Genomic DNA, 27,331 nt, shown 5'->3' on the forward strand with positions numbered 1-27,331 from the left:
TTTTTTTTTTTTTTTTTTTTTTTTTTTTTTTTTTTTTTTTTTTTTTTTTTTTTTTTTTTTTTTTTTTTTTTTTTTTTTTTTTTTTTTTTTTTTTTTTTTTTTTTTTTTTTTTTTTTTTTTTTTTTTTTTTTTTTTTTTTTTTTTTTTTTTTTTTTTTTTTTTTTTTTTTTTTTTAGCACGATTCTTTACAAGTTTATACAGCTTATAAATGTAGGATAGAAAAGAAAAGAAAATAGAAAGAAGAATTATACTAACAGAAAAACAAGAGAAAGAAAAAGAAAAAAAAAAGAAAAGAATTGCATTCTCTGTACACGAAAGAAATGTCATTTCTAGCACTACTCCTTCGTTATTCGATACTCCTATACCTATTTAGCTCCCGAAAAATCTTCGTTTTATGCGAAACAAGGGACAGTAGTTTTTCGTTTCGACTGTCCAATAATCACAGACAAGAAATAAACCCCTAAACGAAACAATAATTTATTTATTTATTTTGCCACATGTATACCCTCTCGTGTCTTTACATTTTGTTCCCATCCGTTAAATACAAAGAACCCTGTTGTGTAATAGTATCAGCATTTTGACTTACAATCAGTATACAAAATATAAAAGAAAACATAAATGCCATAGGGGCTGTTGTCTTAACTAGTAACAATACATATTTTAAACTTCACATAGTACCAAATACATATTCCTCTTTGACTAGTGTCAGAAATACAATCTTTTTATAGTAAAACGAAACAATAATAATGATATGATAGCAATCTTGTAACTTAGGGATTAAATAGTTGTTGATCATTTTTCCTCTATATGAGATATTTTCATCTTGAAAAGGCACCGACTGGTGTGAAATATCCGCCTCTGGAGCCAAATATTTCGTTGCTGTCGAAAGCAGAACAATTATTCATGTTTGAGACTTTCAAATTCGAACCAGACAAATTCTTTTTTGGCAATTTTCAACTAGCGATTTTGTTGGCCCAAACAAGAATTGTTTGACAATGTGTTTGTTTTTTCGTCAGTGTATATTCGTCGTTCTGTTAATTGTTGAAGCATTTTCATCCTTTTTCCCCTATAGAGCAATTCTGTTTGATGAACCTTATACGTTTTATACTCATTCGAAAGACTATTAAACAAACTTCAAATTGACACGTAAATCATCCCATTCTGATCATTTTTCACTAAATTATAGCACTTAGGCAAAAATTGGTTTTTCGTGTTTTTAGTTCAAAATCAACTTTGGCTGGATTTTTCTACTCTTGCGTCGAATCAATCGAAATATTGATATACCATATTGAAGGGCATTATTCGTTCTTCAAATTGTGATGCATTGAATGCGATTTCGTTGAATTTTCATGAAGTTATGGGAGATTGTTTCTCTTTTGAACGTCATGTCACACCCTGAAATTCCCGTTTTTCATCCATTATTATTGGACCTTTGCACTTGACTAATGAGAATTTATTATGCACTAATTTAAAGATTTCAAGTAGATCTTTGAAATGATGTGTGATTTTTTTTATTACATCCATTTGATCAATTGTTATAGAAGATTATGTGTCAAATTTCGCTGTCACAAATTGAAAATTTGTTATTTTTCTAACCTTCTGTCCTGAATTACCGTCTTTTGGCTCAATTATTATCAGAACTTTCATGTCAGCTGTGTAGTTTATTGAATAAGCTTCAAATTGAGAGGTCAGTCATTTAATTTCAACAATTTTTCACAAAGTTATAAGACTTTTTGTCAAAAATTGCTTTTTTCATGTTTTATTTGAAATTTGAAAAATTCAAATTTGGCGGTATTTTTAAATCCTTTTGAGTGAAATCAACGGAAAAATAACTATCATTTTAGGGCGTACTATTCGTTCTTCAAATTGTAATGTATTGAATGTGATTTAGTTAAATTTTCATGAAGTTATTGGAAATTGTTTCTCTTTTGAACGTCATGTCACACTCTGAAATTCCAGTTTTTCATCCATTGTTAGAGCTTTGCACTTGACTAATGAGGATCTATTATGCACTAATTTAACGATCTCAATGAGACCTTCAAAATTACGTATGATCTTCCTCACTCCATCCACATGATCAATTGTTATGGGTGATTATGTGTCGAATTTCGCTGTCATAAATTGAAAATTTGTCATTTTTCTAACGTTTCGTCCTGAATTACTGTCTTTTGGCTTAATTATTATCAGAACTTTCATATCAGTTGTGTAGTTTATTGAATAAGCTTTAAATTGAGAGGTGAATCATTAAATTTCTAAAGAAACTGTGACTCAATATTAAAAATTAAGTTTTAACTTTTAATTTGGTGCTGAAAACACGAGATGACAATATTCTAAGCACGGAATTATATTGATGAGACGAACAACAGATTAATTGAATTACCTAACTAAAAATTGATAACAGTGTAGACACGCATAGTAATTGGAACAGGAGCAAATCACTTCTTGTAATACCAAAATTCAACAGCTGATAAATTGGGGCATATGATTCTCATCGGTCGTATTGCTTTTTGCAATGAGAATGATTATAAACAATTCATTGAACAAAGGAATATCGAATCTAACAGGAAAAAAGGATGAAAGAGCATTTTAGATAAATAATTGTCTTCTCTCCAAAATAATGAATTTTCTGTTTTTGAAGCATTCACAACAAAACTTTCACAAAAATCCTCGGATTTTTCCGAACAAAGCCTCAAGACACTCTTTCAACACTGTCGATTGACATTTTATTACAAAAACTCACCGCGAACAACGCGACAACTATTTCGTAACAACGAACCTTGAGATATGATCGCTGTAAATATCCTCTAATCTTAGCTCATGCCGTTCACAGCCGTTCTATAACTTAGGGCTTAAATATAAGTATTAGATTCAAGACACGAGCTTCTAAGATTGCCCAGAAATAACTGCACCGAAGACTCACAAAGGATGAGCAAAATTACCAATAATGTCTTTTATTTATTTATTTTCAGAGTCGAACTAAATTGAATCGAGAAATCATTGTCAATCGACGAAAATATACACAACCAACACAAGGCTATATTTTCGAAGACTGCGGTCGAGTAAGTATCATTACTCATTATTATTTATTAAATTATATTATTATTTGGATTTGAATCAGGAAGGAATTGATTCAATCGCCGATTCACAATTTTTTAATTAGGACATTGTGGGGTGATGAGGAGTTGGAAGCAATGTCAAGGATCATTTTCAACAGAATATCTCGTTTTTATTACCTTTAAGGATATCCAAGTACTTCGGCTATTTTTTCTCTACTGAAATGCTTTTCTAATGCCCCATTTTATAATTCATTCATTATTTAAACGTTGGAAAACATTCTAAAAATCTGAAAAAAAATTAGAAAGTTCACTTTCGGAGAAAGTTTGATGAGATAATTTCAGATTTTCAATTTTTTGAATTACGAGCATTTTCTGTAAATAATTTCATTCCTAACAAATAAGACTTTTGAAAGTTTAAACAATTTCATTCATTTATTTCTAAACACTGAATGTTGAACAAAATTCTGTGCAAAATATAATTTGAATGACGCTGAATATTCGTGATTTTTTAAAAATTGTTCTCACACAACTTAATTGACAAATTTGGTGATTGAAAATGGTTGCATTTATATTGTAGTTCATATCAAACTGTAAAAGATAATTAGATATCATTCAAATCTTTATGCCCTAGATACATTCTCAATCCATAAAAATGGAGAAATCATACCCGAAAAAATGATAGAAATCTTCAAACATTCCGAGTTACGTCCAATTCCCTATAATCATGACAATCTTTTCTCAGTGAAACATGAAATTTATGTACCATTGAATTTCCACCTAGAACAGCTTAGTCATCAGAGCAAAACAACATAATGTGGATTTTTTTTTAAATCAGGAATTTGAATCTTGTACAATTTCTCAATTAAACATCAGGGGTCATTATTTTTTTTTAAATAGTATATTTTGGTACGAGTGCGTAAAAGTGCTTTTGGGAGGTGTGTCGCCCTCCAAAGTGTCAAAGGACACTTCCCACGAGTGTCGAATCCTATTTTTTATCGAAATGTGCAGAATGTGGAATTTTGCGGAATTTTTCGGAGCGTGCGTAACATTTCCCTTTACACACAATTAATGAAAAAATGTTTTCAACTCGTGGAAGGTGTGCAGCGCTCGCCGAAGACGAGTGCTATTCTCCCAAGGGTCAAAGAACATTTTTCCCACGAGTGTCGAACCCCATTATTTTTCATGACTTGGGCGTAAAATGTAAAAATAGTACATTATGTTACTAGTGCGTAAAGTTCCACTTTTTCACACTCACGTGTAACACATCCAATTTTTTTGTAGTACCTGAAGAGTTCACTCTTCGTCACGGTAGTGGGAGTAATGTGGTTGTTTTTGTGCACGAGTGCATAAAGTTCAAGAGCATGCGTAAACGTTACGCACGCCGCGCAGCAAACAACCGCTTTACGCACACTAACCCGTTTCGAAAAGTGCAGTTTTGAGGCAGGTATCACAAAAAACACTTTTTCATAACTAGTGCGTAATATTTCACTTTACGCACAAGTAATAAATGTTTTTTGACCCGTGGGAGGTGTCTGCCCTCCCAAGCGTTAAAGACCACTTTTTCCACGAGTGTCGAATCCTATTTTCTCACACACCTGCACAGAAAGTTTGCACTTTGCTCCCTGATAAAAGGGAGGAAAGTGAGTACTTTCCGCCCTAGGGTGGAAACGACTGACTTTCTCTTACAGCTACTCTCCGCCCAAGGGTGGAAAGTCAGTACTTTCCCCCTTCGGGAACAACTTTCCACCCTCGAGCGGAAAGTATTCACTTTCCTCCCCTTCATCAGAAAGCAAACTACGAACTTTTCTTTGCAGGCGTGTAAAAATAGTATATTCCCGACCTAGGGAGGGAAAATAAAGGAGTCGTGCCCACGTGCAGAATTACCACCCGAGCCGAAGGCGAGGGTGGCAAGCACGTGGATAAGGGTCCTTTATTTAACCCCCCGTGGTCAGGACGTTATTTTTTCACACACCTGCACGGAAAGTTCGTACTTTGGTCCCTGATGAGTGGGAGGAAAGTGAGTACTTTCCACCCGAGGGCGGGAAGTTACTTCTTCGGGCGGAAAGTCAAGACTTTCCGCCCTTGGGAGCAACTTTCCACCCTAGGGCGGAAAGTACTCACTTTCCTCCCGCTCATCAAAGAGCAAAATACGAACTTTGCAGGCGTGTTAAAATAGGATATTTCTAACCTAGGGAGGGAAAATAAAGGATCCTCAGCCGCCAGTGCAATGACCAGCCGAGCCGAAGGCTAGGTTGGTAAGCACGCGGCTGAGGGTCCTTTATTTTACTTCCCATGGTTAGAACGCGATTTTCCGTCTCGACGTAGGCGCAAAGTCAGAGTTCCCGCCCGCGAAGCGGGAGGGAAATGTAACTTTGCGCCCGCCGGGACGGAAAATAGCATGTGCATCTCGGGCGGGAAAACATGACTTTCCGCCCTTGATGCACAATATACTATTTTTAATACGCCTGCAAAAGAAAGTTCGTATTTTGCTCTTTGATGAGCGGGAGAAAAGTACGAACTTTCCGTGCAGGTGTGTGAAAAAGTTTTTTTTTAACCCACGGGAGGGTAGCACTCGCCTACGACGAGCACTGCACACCTCCCACGAGTCAAAAAACAAATTTTCATCAATTGCACAAAAAATTTCATAAATAAATAATGCCCAATCACCCACAGCACATATTCATATTCATCAATAATATGCATTCCAGCTGATACATGACGATATCGTTCCTATGTACACATGATTCTAGAATGTACACATAACCGAGGCATTTATTCGCTCGTGCAGTCAGGGCCGCTGTGACCTTAAATGGCCTCTCCTCTCTCTCTCTCTCTCCTCTCGATTCCCTCCCTTCTCATGCAAAAAGCCCACTCCTCGTGCTACCGCCATTTCTACTAGTTATATCAACTAGGTACTACCGCCGACCACTGCAAGCTGCCTCATCGTAAAGTGCGACACGTGCCACCATCAAGTGACGTCACGCCCTGCTCTATGCACTGTCTCTGTACTAGTGCCCAGAAGCAGTGTAATGTGCATCTACTATGACCTACCATTGCTCTCCTTTGTTCGCGATTTAATCGCACCACAACCGATTCTACGTAACGCTCAACTCAAGGCCCCGCAATTTTTCATTTTCACTTTTGGGTGAAAAAAAAAAATGGAAAGGAAAATCTCGAGGAGTCGATGAGAAATAATTATCACCAGCTAGAGAGAGTTTGAGTTTTTTGAGGTCATGCACGTGTACTCTATCGCTAGATGAAGCCCCCCACCACCAGCAGTTTTGTGCATGTGCCTGGGTGTGCGCAGATGGTGGTATCTGTGTGAGGAAAACCCGCGAGGGTCATCCACGTGCATTCAACATAGGTAACCAAAGGCCTCAGATATACCTAATTTCTTCGCAAGGTCGGTCTCGGCATCAAGGCATTCCAAACACACTTCACTGCTCGGGGATTTCATTGATCCAAGGGAGTGTAGTGTGACTTCATGACAATGCATTACAATGCAGTTCGATGGAATTGTTAAAGAGATATTGATTTATTGATTTTGGGGGGGGGGGCTCATTGGATCATTCAGGTTTATGAGGAGAGACTGCGTAATTGTTATTGGGTTACTGGAAATTTGTGTAAATAGGATTGTTTGCGCGGTTATCTCTGGGGAAGTTTCCACATTATGTTCTTTTACTGGTGATGAGTAAGCTGTTTTAAGTGGAAATTCAATGGCACATAAATTTCGTGTTTTACGCGGAGGAGATTGTCATGATTGCCGGGAATTGGACATAACTCGGGTGTTTGAAAATCGGTATCATTTTTCCGAAAATGATTTGGCTATTTTTATGGATTTAGAGTGGATCTAGGGAACTAGAGATTTTTAGGGAAAATGTAAGATGTTTTTCAGTGGTTGTGGGAGGGTAGCACTGGCCTTCGGCGATCCCTATATACCTCGCACGGGTCAAAAAACACTTTTTGATCACTTGAGCATAAATCGAAATTTTACGCACTTGTGCATAAAACGTGTTTTTCATCCCTTGTGGGTAAAATTTAATTTTACACACAAATGCTGAAAGTGTTTTTTTACATTTTACGCGTAAGTGATGAAAAATAGGGTTCGATACTCGTGGGAAAAGTGTTCTTTAATCAGTGGGAGGGTAACACTCGCCTTCGGCGATCGCGATACACCTCGCACCGGTCAAAAAACACTTTTTCATCACTTGTGCATAAAAAGTATTTTTCATCCCTTGTGGGTAAAATTTAATTTTACGCACAAGTGATGAAAAATAGGGTTCGACACTCGTGGTAAAAGTGTTCTTTAATCAATGGGAGGGGTAGCATTCGCCTTCGGCGATCGTTATACACCTCGCACGGGTCAAAAAACACTTTTTCATCACTTGTGCATTAAAAGTGTTTGAAGCGTGTTGAATTTCATTTTACGCACAAGTGATGAAAAAAGGGTTTTTTGACTCGCGTAAGGTCTGTAGCGCTTCCAAAGGTCCAAGAACACTTTCTCCACAAATATCGAACCCTATTTCTCATCACAATGTGTAAATTTCACTTTACGCTCAAGTGACAAAAAGCAATCTTACATTTTTCTCTAAAAATCCCTTGCTCTCTAGATCCACTCTCAATCTGCAAAAATGCTCTTAATCCACAGTGGCCCTGACTGCACGAGCGAATAAATGCCGAATAAATGCAATGATATCGTTATGTATCAACTGGAGGGCATATTATTGACGAACATGAATATGTGCTGGGGATTATTTATTTATTGGGGATTATTCATTTCGGTTTTTTCATTGTAACGGTCAATGTGTTAAGTTGGCTTAGGGTTTTTCCCGAAATTGAGGTCACGGAACCACTCGTTTTAATTGATTCACTTCCCGTTTTGTTTTTTCTTTCCCCGCATGTTTCGTGGAATTGAGTCAAGCGATATTTTTATTACTTTCATGTTAGAGTTGAGGATTTATTGTTATTGAAAATTGGCAGGTTGCGAATCGCTCTGGCGAGCATTGCGAGGGTCAGGGAAAATGTGTTCGTACGAAAATTGGTTGTTTTATTATTTGCGGAGAGAAAGAGGTCTCTAGTTTCCAGAAGCAATTACTGATTTCCAGGAATTCTTGTAGGAGGTATTTTAGTGAGAATAATATCCTGGTTACTCAATTTCAGGAGAAAAATTTATTAAAAAGGAATTAACCAAAAATCTAGTTATTGGAGGGGAATGAAGTTCTTAAATTGAGAACTTTTGCATTCAGTTGCAGCACTCAATTGTAGCACTCAATCGGCTCTACAAAAAAGGTTATAATAACAATTTTGCGATCTCCCTTAGATTCCGAGATATTCATTGAAAACTGGTCAATAGTCAAAATTGACTTGTACCGTTTTACGAATTCGCTACTGAATTTGACCTTTTCTAAAAGTCAATTTGAGATCACAAGTCTCAAAATAAAGCTTATTTTTTGGGTGTTCTGCCTTCATCATTTGCATGGGTTGAACCATCTTCAGGATTTATAACATCCCTATCATCGCTAGACAATGGGGTCGTTCAAGAAAAAGATATTCTTCCATTATCACGGAAGTTCACTAGTTTTTTCAGTGACGCACGCGCGATATTCACGGCCGCCAAGCGTCGTACCTCGTTCATCCGTTTGACGTAATAATGCGATAGTTAAAATGAGGAAAAGACACGGCAGTGTGTAATTCAGTTACCGGTAACTGAGTTGGACTATTTTTTCAATTGTGAAAAAAGGAATGAAAATGTTCATTCGAGTATCGCATGACATTTGAATTAATCCCACTCGTGTTCACTGTCCCTCTCACTAATCCAAAGTACAATTATGTTAACTGTCAACCCATGGTTTTGCAATTTCTCATGTTTTTACTTATTTTTGCTTGTGAATGGAAAAATTGTAATCGTTCAAATTAAAAAAATCAACCTATTATGATCCTAAAATTAATTGCTCGATAATTAAGCGATGGAATTGAATAAATAGAATGATTTCATTTCAAATGTAGGTATTGTTGAGCCCTATCCATCGACATTAATCAAAATTTCATCCATATATTACATTTTTTAATTTTTGAATTGAAAAAAAATCGGTTGTTCCACCATAATAAAAAAAAATGTTCCGAATTCATTGAATGATGGCTCAAAAATTTCTTTGGACGTCTCTTTGATCGAGTTCGAAGATGAATGAAGGTGATAACTGTATTCGTTGTTTTTATTTTTAGAATAATTTTCAACAATTTTGTATTTTAGAAAAATTACAACTCGAGAATATCTCGATATCATGCTCTAAATTCATTCAATGATAGCTGAAAATTTTAATTTCAAAGCCACTCTGTCGCAGCTAAAAGATCGTTACGATATCTATAATCGTTGGTTTGATTTTTATGATGATTTTTGTTAATTTAGAATTTTTCGTAAATTGCTCTGAAAGTGAAGTTTCTGATGGTTTCTTCAAATATGATGTTTCAAATTCATTCCATAGTATAGATAGCATCATTCTTCCATTCGATTTATAAAAGAATTTCGAAAATTCTTCTCATAGCATTCAAAAGTTTGTTAATTTTCCATCTTTTGGAAAATTTACTTCCCCTAATTATTTGAATAAAAAAGAAAAGTCAAAACTGATTCAATTATCATTAAAATGATCTACTTCGACTTAACTTTCATCGAATCAATGATGGTATAGATATATATAATTTCATATTTGAAGTTTCATTAAATCAGCGCAGCGGTAAACCGGGTTAAGTCGACTTAGTTCTTCGCTGAGTTTTCGAGGAATATCTCCGAATCTAAGAGAAATAGCAAAATTTGCATTACTATCTTTTTTATAGCTCTTGATTCGCTCTACAAAAAAGGTTATTACAAAAAATTGCTACCTCCTTTAGGTTTTGAGATATTCATTAAAATAGCTCTACCCTTCGGCCGGGCTACGCTGTTTTTGGATATTTTCAGTTTTTAAATTTTTCAACTAAATTGCATGGAAAAATTTCGAAAAAATTCATACCCAGTCAGAATTATCTAAATTAAATTTCGCAAAATATTGATATTTTTTCAAACATTTCCCTCTTATAAATAAATAATAAAACTTGTTTGCAAAACGGTGGATTATTTTTTATGTGTCAAAAAAATTCTTGATTGTTTCACATCTGAAAAAAATTCAGATTTTAATCTTTGATTACAATGAAAATGTTGATTTTCACATAAGACACTGGGTTAAATCCTGATTTTTAAACATTTCTTCATTGAAAAACCAAAACGATAATTAAATTGAAAAAAAAAAATTAGAATTCCGAATCTAATCGAGTTTTCTGCAATTTCTTGCAGTTTTCAATAATCTTTGAATTTACCATAAGGGTAGAGCTACTTTAAAAACTGACCACCAGTTTAAATCGACTTAAACCGGTTTACCCCTTCACTACTGAAATGTTAGACTAAATAAAAAAAATAACACAATTAATTAAAGAAGAATTCTCATTGAATTTAATAAACTGGTATTAAATGATGAATTATAACTACAGAAGCGGATGATGTGCAAAATGACATTGTTAATTAATTACCAAAAAAAAACTATCCTATATCAATATAAAAGCAATTTTCCGCCTGTTATCCTATTTACTAAAGATGAAAGAAACGTGAAGTTGTTTTATATCGAAATATCTCGAAACTGCCTGACCGCTAATCCTTAATTCTGATTGGTCAATATGTGACACGAAGTTATTCACAAAAAAAACACGCGGCATTTTCAAATTCTTCAGTGACATAATTTCAAATTCTTCAGTGCTAAATTTTTTTTTCACGTCATATATATATAATATATATATTTCACATGTATATATATATCATCGGTAAAATTAATAAATTCTGTCCTGTTATGGAGACCGATTATTTAAAAAAATTGAAGATAATTAATTGAAAATGAAAAATTCTTTATAGATTCTTTTACTCTACTTCGCTATTCACTTCAATCATTAGTCGAATTCTCTTTGATTCATTATCAATATTTATAAGGTATTCATGAGAAAATGAAATTCAATGAATTCCATTTCTTCATTTCAACAAATGAATAGATCAGCGCGCGCGAGAGTGCGCGCATAGATCTTGTCTTCATAAATCCTGTTCTTCTCGATAGGCATACTTAATGCCAAAACATTCGCGCTATTTTTGCGATATAATATTATGTCATCTCGAGTTGTCGGTTTCCGTTACGTCACCGGCCATTAGTTGGACGGATCGAGTATGCTGAACTGCCACCTCCGCCTCCCCCCGGTCGTACAGCGTCTAAAAACGTCCACGACCTACGCCTCCGAAATTGGCGGCGACACGGCTAGAATATTTTTCAGTGAATATCTCCTCCTCGTTTTTTTTTTCACCTCGCTCGAAGTCAAGGACAAAGACCCGAAAATTTCGTAGACCATCGTCACGCAATTTTTTCGTACCTCGTGTCATCAGACGGCTGCCAATGCGCATGTATAGATATGGTTATGAGTGTGTTAGCGGTGGGGGGATGTACGGCCATCGACACTCATCACCCGTTCGTTGCCCTACACACCTATAATGTTGTACTGTTATATATCAATTGAGATGTTGGAAAAATGTGCGAATGATCGCATCGATTTTCCAGGCTTTTCTCGGAGGTTGAGAGATCAATTCTTTTCAGTGAAATAACAAGTGGGAAATTGCTCTTGTATTGCATATATTAGTTATTTTTGCTAATAAATTTGTTTATTTCATTTTATTAAATTGAATAAGATTTCTTTTCAACTAATTTTGTCAGAATTTCGACTTCGTTGAATGTTACCATCATCATTATTCTTATTGTCCGTTTCTTCTGTACAACCGATTGTCTTTTTTACGGTTCTATCGCTCCCCTCAGCCCTTCGATAAAATGTTAATAGAAAAATTTGATTAACACATACTTGAATGAATTTGAAACATCACATTTGAAGACACCAGCGGAAAGCTCACGTTCAGGGAGATTCATGAACAATTCGAAATTTTCAACAATCATCATAAAAATCAAATCAACCAATATAGTTATCGGAATCATCTTTTAACATCGACTTAATGGCATTAAAACAAACATTTTAAGATATGATTTAATTCATTCGAAGTATGATATTCAAAGATATCCAGGGAATTCTGATTATTGCTATCGCCTTCATCTTCGAACTTGGTAAAAAGGACATCCTAACAAATTTTTTAAGCCATCATTCAATCAATTTAGAACTTTTTTTTAGTTATCGTGGGACAGCTGATTTTCGAAAAAAATCGAAAATGAAAAAAACTAATCGATGAAATGAATTTTAATTAATGGCGATCGATAGGGCTCAACAAAAAAAAACTTTGTTACATACACTGTTAGAAATTTTTTGAAAATTAAGTAACACTTGAATTCTCAATTGAACTTGAATTCAATTTAAAATCAAACCGTTCATGAAATTTCTCATTCAGATTGGAAATCCAGAATAATTGGGTTTTCCATGTTAGATTATCACTAATATTTCACTGATATAAATTTTGAATAACAAAGGATTTACATATATGAGTAGGTTAATTTTAGAACCGGAAAAATACTCAATTTGAGAACAAAGATGTTCTTAATTTAAAATTTTAAGACTTTTATTTTAAGAACTAAAAAATTCTGATGTCCAAAATCACTATTTCCTCAATATAACGAAACGATGCTTCCATTCGGAAGCAAAAAATACAATTATACTAGATTCAAGTGGACATAACTGAGAATTAGATCTTCTTTCTCAAATTTTTAGGGAAAATTTCCTTGAAATAAACCAAAATCATAGTCACTCCTACAATAATTGTAAATTCAGAATTTTTCACTGGAAACTGAAAATGTTGTTTTCAGTGAAAAAATTCGACTACATCAGTTTGAGAACAAAGAGGTTCTTAATTTAAAATTTTGAGGTTTTTATTTTAAGAACTAAAAATTCTAATGTCCAAAACCACAATTTCCTCAAAATAACAAAAAATACAATTACACTAGATTCAAGTGTAAATAACTGAGAATTAGATCTTCTTTCTCAAATTTTTATGGGAAATTGTCTTGAAATAAGTCAAAATCGTTCTAGTGTCACTCCTACGAAATTTTTCAATTCAGAATTTGTCACTGGAAACTAAAAATTTTGTTTTTCTGTGGAAAACTCGACTACATCAGTTTGAGAACAAAGATGTTCTTAATTTAAAATTTTGAGGTTTTTATTTTAAGAACTAAAAATTCTAATGTCCAAAACCACAATTTCCTCAAAATAACAAAAAAATACAATTACACTAGATTCAAGTGTAAATAACTGAGAATTAGATCTTCTTTCAAAAATTTTGATGGGAAATTTTCTTGAAATATATCAAAATCGTTCTAGTGTCACTCCTACAAAATTTTTCAATTCAGAATTTGTCACTGGAAACTAAAAATTTTGTTTTTCTGTGGAAAAATTCGACTACGTCAATTTGAGAACAAAGATGTTCTTAATTAAAAATTTTGAGGTTTTTATTTTAAGAACTAAAAATTTTGAGGTCCGAAACCACTATTTCCTCAAAACAATTTGAAAAAATACAATTACACTAGATTCAAGTGTAAATAACTGAGAATTACATCTTAGTTCAAAAATTTTGATGGAAAATTTTCTTGAAATATATCAAAATCGTTCTAGTGTCACTCCTACGAAATTTTTCAATTCAGAATTTGTCACTGGAAACTAAAAATTTTGTTTTTCTGTGGAAAAATTCGACTACGTCAATTTGAGAACAAAGATGTTCTTAATTAAAAATTTTGAGGTTTTTATTTTAAGAACTAAAAATTTTGAGGTCCGAAACCACTATTTCCTCAAAACAATTTGAAAAAATACAATTACACTAGATTCAAGTGTAAATAACTGAGAATTACATCTTAGTTCAAAAATTTTGATGGAAAATTTTCTTGAAATATATCAAAATCGTTCTAGTGTCACTCCTACGAAATTTTTCAATTCAGAATTTGTCACTGGAAACTAAAAATTTTGTTTTTCTGTGGAAAAATTCGACTACGTCAATTTGAGAACAAAGATGTTCTTAATTAAAAATTTTGAGGTTTTTATTTTAAGAACTAAAAATTTTGAGGTCCGAAACCACTATTTCCTCAAAACAATTTGAAAAAATACAATTACACTAGATCCAAGTGTAAATAACTGAGAATTACATCTTCTTTCAAAAATTTTGATGGGAAATTTTCTTAAAATATATCAAAATCGTTCTAATGTCACTCCTACAAAAATTTTCAATTCAGAATTTGTCACTGGAAAGTAAAAATTTTGTTTTTCTGTGAAAAAATTCGACTACATCTTCCGCAAACGTAACACTTTGCACCAAGGTTCAACGAAACAGTAAATTTATCCCCAAGGTCTTTTTTAAAATAAATATGATGTGTCATCTGAGAAGCATGATGATGTCTTCATCAATACGTTTTTTTTACTCCCAACATTGTTTGATAAAAAACCCCTCATGAAAATTTCGTTATCGGCCTTGAACTCCCAGATATTCACTTCCAGCTGACCTCGCTGTGAAAATGACTCTTATCCCCTACCGAAATCTACTTTCAAATATTTCTGGCCAAATAACCCAAACGTATTGAAAAAATAAATGATCCGACGTTTATTAAAAATTTTCTTGAAAAAGTCCTTAAGCAATAAAAAATGGAGTCTCACCTGTAAATGCGGTTAATTTCATTAACATCTAATTTGATTTTAATAGCGTAGTTATTTGGAATTGATGAATTATTGATTTCATATGATGGAAACATTTCTGTTGAGGTGACTGTGAGTTTATTGATCTTCAATAGGATGATTGTTGGAATGAATGAGAAAAATTCAAATAGGAGTTCTGTTTGATTCAAATACGTCATTTCTGCGGGTGATTTCGTCATTAACGAATGAGTTGATTTCTTAATCATTTAATGGGATTCCAATTTTCAAGGTCATATGAAAATGGACATTACTGGAAATTGTGAAAATAAAGACAAGGATTTTTCTAAATTCAGTAGCGAAGTCCTAAACCGGTTTAAGTCGACTCATCTCCCAATTGAGTTTTTGAGGAATATTTCCGAATGTAACGAAGATAGCGAAATTTTCCTAATTACATTTGTTGTAGCTCTCAATCGACTCTACAAAAAAGGTTATAACAACAATTTTACTATCTCCCTTAGATTCCGAGATATTTATTGAAAACTGGTCAATAGTCAAAATTGACTCACACAGTTTTGCCACTTCGCTACTGAATTCTTAATCTACCGACAATTGAGTTGAATGTAAGTTTCACAATGAGACCGAAAACTCAAGCTGCCATTAAAATATCAATATAGTTTGGAATAAAAAATTTATTTTTATATTAGTGAAAATTTTATGAATAATTTCATCTTGAATTGAATTCAAATCCACAGCATTGAGGCTGTAGTTGCACTTATTATCTGAATTTCAAAAAATTTCTACCAATTTTTATCTATTCCTTTACTGACGAATCAGTCATTCTCTTAAATGACTCTCGTCTACCCCAGAAATCTACTTTCAAATATTTCTCCCCAAATAACCCAAACGTATTAAAAAAATAAATGATCCGATGTTTATTGAATTTTTCAAAGTGTTCAAACAATAAAAAAATTATCCTCACCTGTAAATGCGGTTAATTACGTTAACATGTAATTCGATTTTAATAGCGTAGTCATTTGGAATTGATGAATTATTGATTTCCTATGATTGAAACATTTCCGTTGAGGGAACTATGAGATTATTGATCTTTAATAGAATAATTGTTGGAATGAATAAGAAAAATTCAAATAAGGAGTTCTGTTTGATTCGAATGCGTCATTTCTCTGGGTGATTTCATCATTAACAAATGAGTCGATTTCTTAATTATTTAATGGGATTCTAATTTTCAGGACCATGTGAGATTAAAAATTATTGAAAAATGTGAAAGAACAAATTGCAAGCTGCCGTTGAAATATCAGTGATCCTTTAGCAAAAAAAGCAATATCAGTTTTTAGATTAGTGCAAAATTTTATCAATGATTTAATCTTAAATTGAATTCAAATCCACAATATTATTATTATTTTTTTACTCGTAAATGTGTAAATGATTATAATAATAATGATAATGAATTATTAATTAATAATATTTAATGATAAAAAATAAAAAATAATTATTAATAATAATTATAATTAATTATTATTATTTATAATAATTATTTTAAATCGCTCTGACACGGTTTTGAGTATACTACGACATCTGATCACAAAAAATAAGATATGTTACGCGTGCGTGTGAAAAAGTGGAACTTTACGCACTAGTAACACAATATACTATTTTGACTCGTGGGAGGTTCTGCCAAGGGTCAAAGAATACTTTTCCCTCGCGTGTCGAACCCTATTTTTCATCACAATGTGTGAAAAGGCGGATTTTGCGCACGTGGAGTATTAAACGCGGAGCGTGCGTAAAATTTCACTTTACGCACAAGTGATGAAATAGTATATTTCGTAACGAGTGCAAAAAAGTGTTTTTTGGCGAGTGGGAGCCGAAGGCGAGTGATATAATCCCACGAGCTAAAAAACATTTTTTCACGAGTTACGAACAATATTTTTCATCACAATGTGGCGGAAAGTTCACTTTTCGTCACAGCGTGATGAAAAAAAAATCTTAACAATATTTCTTTCTTGACGATTTAGGGACGCTCTCAAATGACTCTTGTCGTTCTCCGAAATCTACCTCCAAATGTTTTTCTCCAAAGAACCCAAACTTATTGAATAAAATAAATGATCCGACGTTCATTGAAAATTTTCGAAGTGTTGAAACAATAAAAAATTAATTCTCCCCTGTAATGATTGGGTAGGGACTTGGGTGAAGGGACTGTTGCGTCCTTGGTAGAATCGATCGACCCACGGCGCGAGGTTTAACGTAGCAAAATATTCCACTAAAGTTTTCGCTTGCGGTCGAAGCCCGCCAGGCGAAAGTCAAGGACATTACGTGTGCACGTGTTGGATCTCATTCGCTAATAAATCTTACACATGAAATAATCCATGAATTTAACAGCCGCAGTGAGAATAATGTCTTACGTATTACCAAGTTGTCCTAGGCTACTCACGCCCTCTTTCCTCAACTAAAGGTGTAACCCGTTGGCTGTAACGGTAATTCCACCGGTGGAAAAAAAAAATGTGGCCTGAAATCCGTGGACAGCCAAGTCGTTGGGTGTGTCCTCCCCTCGGATATTATCAAGATAAATTTACGTTTGGTTATCAGATAACAATTCTGTTTAAAGAAAACGTCCGGCCCTTGGAATGAACATTTTTATCGCTTCACTTCGAGATTAAGGGGGCCACATTTTTTTTTTTAAGTACATGACGGATTTCAGTGGCGAAGCGATAAAACGGTTTCTTCAGTCGATTTTGACTATTGGTCAGTTTTCAATAAATATCTCGGAAGCTGAGGCGGATAGCAAAATTTTTGTTATAACCTTTTTTGCGGAGCGTTTTGAGAGCTACAAAAAATGTTATTACGAAAATTTCGGTATCTTCCTTAGATTCGGAGATATTCCTTCAAAACTCAGTTAAGAACTAAGTCGACTTAGGGATATCCAAGTTTCTTTTACAGTTCGGTACAGACAGATTTGTCAATTAAATTGCGTGAGAAAAATTTGAAAAAATTATGAATATCCAGCATCATTGAATTATATTCCGCACAGAATCATTATTTTTTTAAACATTCGTTGTTCATAAATAAATAATTGAAATTGTTCAAACTTTCGGAAACCTCATGTTTTAGACATTAAATCGATTTCTGGTGAAAATCTGAACATGAATAAATTTGTTACGATTCCGAACACATGATTTTTATGGTGGAAAATTTATTGTTTATAAATTATTCATAAGAAATGCTCGTTATTTTCAAAAATTGCACTTTTCAATTATTATTTCATCAATTTTTACCAAAGTATATTTTTAATTTTTCTTCAGATTTTTAAAATGTTTTCCAATGGTTCAATATCGAGGGTTTAAATTTGGCGGAAGTTCCCGGGAAAAACACTTGAATTCGATTTAAGAGGCAAAAGTCGATGAAATTTCAAGTTTCTCTGGACATTTAAGTAAAGTGTTTTTTTTTTAGAATTCAGGAAGACGGAAATTCCACAATCTACATGCATTTTCAAGTGAAAATTAATATTTCAGAGAATTCCTTTAAAATTCTTGGAATTCCAGGATTTTTTGAAGGGATTCATAATTACATGAAATTCATAATTCCATGAAATTATAAATTTTCAATGACAAAACTCCTTGAAATTTCAGCGGAAATATTACTTGTCAGAAATTTTCCAGATTCGTACCGGAAATTTCAATTTTGTCTTAAATAAAGAAGAAATTTTTAAAAAATTCTTAAATTTCTCATCAAATTCTTGTGGTACACTGCTCGAAATGCTTTGAAATTTCATGGAAGATATAGTAAATCTCATGAGAGGTGACATTCAATCGGATTTAAGGAAAAAATGGTTATAAAATTTCAAGTTTTAAGTAGAATTCACGGAAATTGATGAGTTCTCAGTGGGAGTGCGACAAAAATTTCACAACTTGATTGAATTTTCAGTGGAACATGAATATTCCGCGACAAAATGACATGAATTTTCAATTTTCCCTGAATTGTCCTGATTTTTCATTAATTTTCCCGGAACAATTAAACTGAAACTTAGAATTCTCACGGATTTTTCCATGGAATTATAAATTATCAATGACGAAACGCCTTGAAATTTCAGTGGAAAATTTTTAACAGTACACTTTTTTTAACATTCAGAAATTTAAAAAAAAATCAGAAATTTCCCATGAAATTCTTGCGGTACTTGGAAAAAAGATTTAACGGTGTGACCCCCGTTAAATTCAAATTTCTGCTGTTTCATCGTCACCATTATTACATTTTGTTGCTCTCTTATCTCGCTACCTGAAGTAACTAAACAACATTCGACAATCTAATCTCCTGAATCCTTGAGGCCCCGAACGCAGACACCGAGACCACAGTAAAGCGGCCTATGCGCCGTTACGCAAGTACAGTTTCGACATAAAAGCAACGGGCAGGCGTGTACAGCCTGCAGGTGACTTTCTCTCGGGTTCTCTAAACTATAGTACTAACTATCTACACATAAACATACAACTAGGCATACTTATAATGCTCTCCTTGTCTCCTTTCACGCGACCTAAATCGAATGAAGGCAGAATGGCTGATCCGAATANTTTTTTTTTTTTTTTTTTTTTTTTTTTTTTTTTTTTTTTTTTTTTTTTTTTTTTTTTTTTTTTTTTTTTTTTTTTTTTTTTTTTCGTCGTTAACATTCACTCGTCTCTCTCGCTCTCGATTCGGTGGCGAAAATAAATTTAGATGAATGATAACGATAGTCCTGCCCTAGGGTAACGTGTGATCCTTTGCAGACGACCCAACGATTCAATCCCCCCACCGCCACCACCACCCACCCACCTCCAAAAACGTCTGAGCTGTTATTGGCTAAAACGGTAGGTGGAATCCGCCCACTCTCTCTACTCTGCAAAATTCGCAAGTCCACGACCTTGACTCCGACGCTCGCACACAAACGTACAGGCGATTCTAACGGTCGATAATGTCGTACGAACGCTGAAAAATATATTCCTTTGTCTTGATATCAGGGGATACGTCTCGGTGAACGATAAGACGGGTCAGAGTGCAGACTAAACAAAAATAAAATCCAAGGCATTGACTCAATCCTCAAATCCCGGGGGAAACTCATCCCTGTACACTGTTAGAAAATTACTCTACATTTTTATTGATATTGGTGATTTTTTCGGAGAATTGTTTAACTAAAAATTTGAGGAATCTGGTCAATTATATGCATTCATACATGTTATTATTTAATTTACAGATTGACCTTAATTGACCTTGCAGACAGGTTTTTAATGTTAAAAAAAAAATTTTAATTGACGTGAATTTTTTTGTCGTTTCGTCAAGGAATCCTATTTACTAAAGATGAAAGAAACGTGAAGTTATTTTATATCGAAATATCTCGAAACTGCCTGACCGATAATCCTTAATTCTGATTGGTCAATATGTGACACGAAGTTATTCACAAAAAAAAACACGCGGCATTTTCAAATTCTTCAGTGACATAATTTCAAATTCTTCAGTGGTAAATTTTTTTTTCACTTCATATATATATATATATAATATATATATTTCACATGCATATATATCATCGGTAAAATTAATAAATTCTGTCCTTTTATGGAGACCGATTATTTAAAAAAATTGAAGATAATTAATTGAAAATGAAAAATTCTTTATAGATTCTTTTACTCTACTTCGCTATTCACTTCAATCATTAGTCGAATTCTCTTTGATTCATTATCAATATTTATAAGGTATTCATGAGAAAATGAAATTCAATGAACTCCATTTCTTCATTTCAACAAATGAATAGATCAGCGCGCGCAAGAGCGCGCGCATTGATCTTGTTTGTTATTAAAGGAAAAAGTGTCTAAAAAATTATAGTATTTTTTAGAACAACGTAATTCCTGAAATTCATAAAGAAAATAAATTATTTCTAACAGATGAATTATTCTTTCACGTGTTAAGCATGTATCCGAGCACTTTGGTTATTTTTTCTCCGGCGAAATGCTTTTCTACTTCTGTAGTCGAATAGCAGGGCTTTCATTTGAGCCCAATTTAACCCCGAGTTCCCGGATACTTTACAATGATTTTGTTATTTAACCATTGTAGGTCGGAATTTGAATCTCGACATTGAACTGCTAGAAAACATTTTTTAAATCTATGAAAGGATTAAAAAATTGTCATTTTCGAAAATTACAAGCATTTTTTATAAATAATTTATGAACAAATAAATTTTCCACTGTAAAAATCGTTTGTTCGGTGCCTTAACAAATTTATTCATATTCAGAATTTTATCAAAAATCGATGTCACGTTTAAAAAAATAAGGTTAATTTTAATTGTTTATTTATAAACAAAAATGTAATTTCGATGACGCCGAATATTCATGATTCACGAGTTCGGAAATTTGAACTATTGTCAAAATATCAATCGTTCAGCAAAAGAAAAAATCAATTTCGTTGAATTTCAGAGCCCTATTTAACCCTAAGTTTCCGGACATTTTACAATGATTTTATTATTTAAACTTTGCAGGTCGGAATTTGAATCTCACTTGAACCGCTAGAAAACATTTCAAAAATCTAAAAAAATTGAAAGTTTATTTTTGGCGAAAGATTGATGAAATAATTTAAAAATTGTCGTTTTTAAAAATCACGAGTATTTTCTATAAAGAATTTATAAACAATCAATTTTTGCCATAAAAATCGTTTGCTCGGAATCATTCCAAATTTATTCATATTCAGAATTTAAAAATTCAGAATTTCCGAAAGTTTAAACAGTTGTAATTATTTATTTATAAACAACAAATGTTTAAAAAACTTATAATTTTGTGAAAAATGTAATTTAGAATTGGGTAATTCAAACTGCCGTAAAAATATCAATGATCATTTAGCAAAAGAAAAAATCATTTTCATTGAATTTTGAAAATTAACGCAAAATTTTTGGTGCAACAATTTTTCTGAATTCTACATCTACTGAAAATTCAATTGGACATAATTTTCAATTTTCACAACGGGTCCGGTGACGAAAAAAATGAATTTCGTTGAATGTTAAAGATTAGTGGAAAATTTTATGAATGATTCCATCGCAAAATGAATTTAAGTTCACAACATTGAGGTTTCAGTTGTGACTATTCGCTGAATTTCGGGAAATTCCTAACAGTATAATCTCATTCATGGTGTGAGGATAATGATGGTGATGATGAGATCCGCGCAATTATTCCCGAACGGAAAGATTGTGAACCCATTATATGACTGATAAGTATTCATGTCTCTACGAACAACGATTAACAGCCGGTTTTTCGGTGATAACAGCTGTTTTTGTAGCGGCATCGTCGCCATCAACAGGATAAATACTTATTTTCCTCCAGTCACTCTCTCTTTTTGTCTCTCTTTTGCCCCTATATCGGCCAATGTCACCGCCGGTCTCGTGGAGACGAGGCGTTTGTATTAATGTGACGACAAACAAAATCAATTTTCCCTCGGTAGCATGAATAAATACGCTGTTATTTTTTTTTATCGTAGTATTTTCATTGAGAGCGCCAGCACTTCAGTGACAACATTTTCATGAGATAAATTTGTTGACTTTTTCGACAACTAGTTCGAAAATTTATGCTCCGTTGTTATTCATCCTTGAGATCCCGATTCCATAGAGATGTAGATGCGAAATATTTTCTAATTCTTTCCCAAATATGATGAAAATTTCACAAAATTTTGACATTAATTTCTCGACCTTTAAAAATGATGTTTCGACTTTTGTATCACAACTTTTTGTTTCCAAGTTGCGATACAAATTTTTTCTTAGGGATTTGAGAGATTTTAAAATAGCAGAAACATAACTTCAGTTTTGAAGATTAACAATCAAAAAAAATTTTTGAAGATTGAAATCTGAAATAAATGCTAAACGAAAGTTAATATGAATAGAAATATTCTGGTTGAGTTTGTGATCAATGGACAGATAATAATTAATCTAGAAGTGCACTAATAATGCAGGGACTTGACAGGAAATTAAGTTTTCGCGGTTAGGAAGAAGATTAAAATCTAGAAAAAATGTCAAAAAATCGGAAGAAATAAATAAAAATTTTGCGCACAATATGAAAATTATCGTCAGTGTCAAACTTTTGCAATAAACAATTTATGTTTTTGCATGCCTGAAATGGCGTGTTATGTCGAAATATGCTAGTCAAACGAGAGACTATTGTTAAAAAAAATAATTCAGTAGAGAAGTGGTAAACGGAGATAGGTCGACTCACCTTAAAGTTGAGTTTTTGAGAAATATTTCCGAATCTAAGGGAGATAGCGAAATTTTCGTAATTACATTTGTTGTAGCACTCAATCGGCTCCACAAAAAAGGTTATAACAAAAATTTTGCTATCTCCCTTAGATTCCGAGATATTCATTGAAAACTGGTCGATAGTCAAAATTGACTTATCTCCTTTTATCACTTCGCTACTGAATTGAAGAAAGAATTTGATAGATCAATTTCTTACACTCATCAAAGTTAGAATTCACGGGGAAAATGATCAACGATGAATAATTTCGAATTTATTTTTCCTCGTTACACTACTTCAAGCTTTAACGAGTGAGAAATTCTATAAGCAAGTGATCTTGTCGCTTATTTCTACTGGCCTAATCCCAAATCTTAGAAATGTCATCCTTTCTAAAAAAAATGATGGGCACTATCTCGAACGAATGGAGTACTTAAGGCGGTTTTCATGAGTGCAATCGTCTAGCGTCGAGTTTCCATGAAGCCCGCCTACAAACACAAGAGAATTGAATACCATTCTATGAAGCATGAATAAACGAATCATAATTGTCCAAATAATTTAGGTCAGAGGAAAATAGAATAATTCTATTTTCTTAATATTGCGTTTACTGATGTTTTCTTCGAACAAAGTTGATTAGAATTAATAGCTAAAATTATGAGATTATCTCACATTTTTGACGTTAAGAATAGGAGAATCTGAATGCAATATAGTGAAAATGATGATCGATTATTTCACTTTGAACAAATAATATTAATATCCAAATACAAAATTCCTGATATGAATAAAAAAAAGTTGTGACTCAATATTCCAAATGAAGTTTTAATTTTTAATTTGGTGCTGAAAACACGAGAAGACAATATTCTAAGCCCGGAATTATATTGATGAGATGAACAACAGATTAATGGAATTACCGTGTGAACTAACTAAAAATTGATAACTGTGTGGGCACGCACTTTTACCGGAGTATCAACAAACATTGAATTCCAGAAATTCGCGCTCTAAAGTGTGTTCTAGAAGGAATTGAATTGTAATTATGATTAAAGTCTTACTCAGTGCGCATAGGAATTAGAACATGAGCAAATCATTCATTGCAATCTGATAATTTAACAGCTGATAAATTGGGGCATGTGAATCTCCGAATGATTATAAGCAATTGATCATTCATTTCCTAACGGGAAAAGGGGCTCAACACCCTTGGGGTGGCGCTGGCCCCCAAAAAATAGAGTTATCCTTCCTCCTTCAAACAGCAATAATTCTAAAACACGAGAAAATAATACTTGAGACGAGTTTGTACACGCAATTACACGTTTTTCCCCGTAATTTTTAAGACCAATAAATGAATGGTTGTACGCAAGAATGATTGCGCGATCGTTGAATCCTCCGCAAGATCCCCAGCAAAACTCTTACTATTATTATGTATCCCTCGACGAGAGAGGAGAAACAAGGCCTCTTTAGTCTCGTTTAGTCTCTCTGTTCCCCTTTTACTCAGTTGGTTGATCTCCAGTTCTCGCTGGATACTGGAGCCTTGGGATACAGAGCCCTCAGAAGTGTGTCCTTCGCCCAACGACAAGTATACAACCCAAGGTATATAACCCCCATCGTTGCTACTCTCCCGTAACTGCCCGTAGCAACTTCGTGACTCACTCTTTTTCGCTCTTTATCCCTCCCATCCCCCTTTTACTATATACACTGTCGCTCCTTCGTGTCGTTCGTTTAGTTTCAGGCCCCGACGTGTCATCGACCTCCACATCCCCCCGAAAAAAAAAACTTTTCTATCACATTCCGACGGAATATTTTCCCCCGAAAAATTATTTCACGCGGGCAGGGGCTTCGGCGCAGTTTATTTTCCATTTTCATTCCAGAAAAAATTATTTTTTTAACACTTAGTAGATGTTTTGAATATTTTATATGAAATGGCTTTTATATTGATATAATATAGTTTTTTTTGCTATATTATTAAATTATGGATGTAATTCATCATTTAATAGCACTTTATTAAAAAATGTCATTGAATTCAATGACATTTCTTCTTTAATCAATTGTGTTATGTTCTCAATTTAGTTTAATATTTGATGAAATTTCAAATATGAAATAATATATATCTATGCCATCCATTTATTCGACGAAAGTGAAGTCGCAGTAGGTCGTTTCAATGATAATTGAAGCAATTTTCACTTTTCTTTTTTTTTATTCAAATAATCAGTGGAAGTAAATTTTCCAAAAGATGGAAAATCAACAAACTTTTGAATGCTTTGAGAATAATTTTCGAAATTCTTTTATAAATCGAATGGAAGAATGATGCTCTCTATATTATGGAATGAATTTGAAACATCATATTTGAAGAAACCATCAGAAAGTCAATTTCAGAGCAATTTACGAAAAATTCTAAATTTACAAAAATCATTATAAAAATCAAACCAACGATTATAGGTACCGTAACGATCTTTTAGCTGCGACAGAGTGGCTTTGAAACTAAAATTTTCAGCTATCATTGAATGAATTTAGAGCACGATATCCAAAGATATCCTCGGAATTGTAATTTTTATCAAATACTAGGGGGCTTCGCCCCCTGCTCGCTTCGCTCGCCAACCCCGGGGGGCTTCGCCCCCCCGCTCGCTTCGCTCGCTCCCCCCCAATCCAACTGTCAGCCCCCCCACCGCGTTTGACCCTGGGACACCCTCCTCCCTTCTAACCCCCCCGACCTTGGGCATCCCCCGACCACCCCCTGACCCCCCACCTTTAGGCGTCGCCTGAATTTTTGCGTCGCCTAAATCGTCTTAAATTTTGCCCTTATTTTTTTATTATATAGAGAGACAAATTTTTGAAAATTATTCTAAAAATTAAAACAACGATTACAGCTGTCGTCTTCATCTTCCAACTCGGCCGAAGAGACGTCCAAAGAATTTTTTTGAGCCATCATTCAATGAATTCAGAACATTTTTTTGAGTTATGGTGGGACAACCAATTTTTTTTTAATTAAAAAATTCTAAAATATAATATATGGATGAAATTTTAATTAATGTCGATGGATGGGGCTGAACAATACCTACATTTGAGAAAAAGATTTAATGCCATCGATTTATTAGCGAACAAAAATTACATATTCGGACTTTTTGGATCATAATAAGTTGATATAACACAAAAAATCCTAAAATTAAATTTGAACAATTACAATGTTGCTATTCGGAAGCAAAAATCAAGTGATTCTCGATTAAAAAACTTTATTGTCCCGGAATTTCAGAGATTCTTCTCAATTTATTAAGAATGTCCAAGCACTTTAGCTATTTTTCTCCAGTTCCGGACATTTACAATGATTTTATTATTTAAATTCCAGGTCTGGATTTGAATCTCAATATTGAACCGTTAGAAAAAATTTTAAAAATCGGAAGAAAATTAGAAAGTTTACTTTTGGAGGAAGATTGATGAAATAATTGAAAAATGTAATTTTTGAAACTTACAAGCATTTTTCATAAATAATTTATAAACAATCAATTTTCAACCCTAAAAATCATTTGTTCGGAATCGTATCAAATCCATTCATATTTAGAATTCTACCAGAAATCCATTTTACCCATTTCAATGATTTATTTATACAACGAATGTTAAAAAAAGGTGATTCTGTGCAAAATGTAATTTTAATTACGTCGAATATTCATGATTTTTTTCAAAATTTTCTCACGTAATTCAATCGCCAAATTTGATGATTAAAAACGGTTGAATCAGTAGTGTGATCAATACCAAACTGTAAAAGATACTTGAATATCCTTAAACCTGAATAATGAATAGAGAAATAAAATCATCACCATCAATTTTCCCCTGAAACAATGCAAATCTCCCTCAGTAATTTCGATAAATTGACTCCATTCAATGCTGATTCCCCCATTCCCCTCACCTCAACCCGGCAAAAATGAAAAATAAAATGCCAGGAGTATTCATACGAAGATTTCTCCTTTGTTGCCTTGAACATCGGTTGCCCATTTCTCCCGCTAGGCCTCTCAACTTTTTCCTCAAGTCTGTGGGAAACTACGCAGTGAGTCGGCGCGCGCGCCTGCACCCTTGTGGCTTTGTTCGCCCGAGTCGAGTTTCTAGCGCATCGTCACGCGGACGGACTCACCTTCATTTTTTTTCCTCCTCTTTTCCACATGCGTTTTATACCCTGTTGCAGCCGGGACTCCTAAACATCATCTCCATCCACCTCAATTGTATCCACACTTTTTGAGGAGATTACGTACGAACACAAGAAGAATAAAATCCACCGACAAAATTTATATATTTTTGACATCTGCTGCTACCGTTCACCTCGTCCCGAAAAACCCTTGAGGCCTTGAAGGTCATGAGGGCCATAAGGGTCACAAGGGTCTCAGG

At 33.6% G+C, this 27,331-nt stretch overlaps 1 protein-coding gene across 1 annotated transcript in view; it reads left to right on the forward strand.

Moving 5' to 3' along the window:
* Positions 1 to 27,331, forward strand: part of LOC107044310 (zinc finger protein 395) — an 83,215-nt gene that overhangs the window by 43,559 nt on the left and 12,325 nt on the right. Inside the window, exon 5 of the mRNA XM_015266137.2 lies at positions 2,970 to 3,059. Coding sequence (XP_015121623.1) covers positions 2,970 to 3,059 — 90 coding nt within the window. The remainder of the gene's footprint in view (positions 1 to 2,969; positions 3,060 to 27,331) is intronic.

The sequence above is a fragment of the Diachasma alloeum genome, unplaced genomic scaffold (genome assembly GCF_001412515.2).
Source record: "Diachasma alloeum isolate Michigan unplaced genomic scaffold, Dall2.0 Dall_scaffold_00711, whole genome shotgun sequence".
Lineage (NCBI taxonomy): Eukaryota > Metazoa > Arthropoda > Insecta > Hymenoptera > Braconidae > Diachasma > Diachasma alloeum.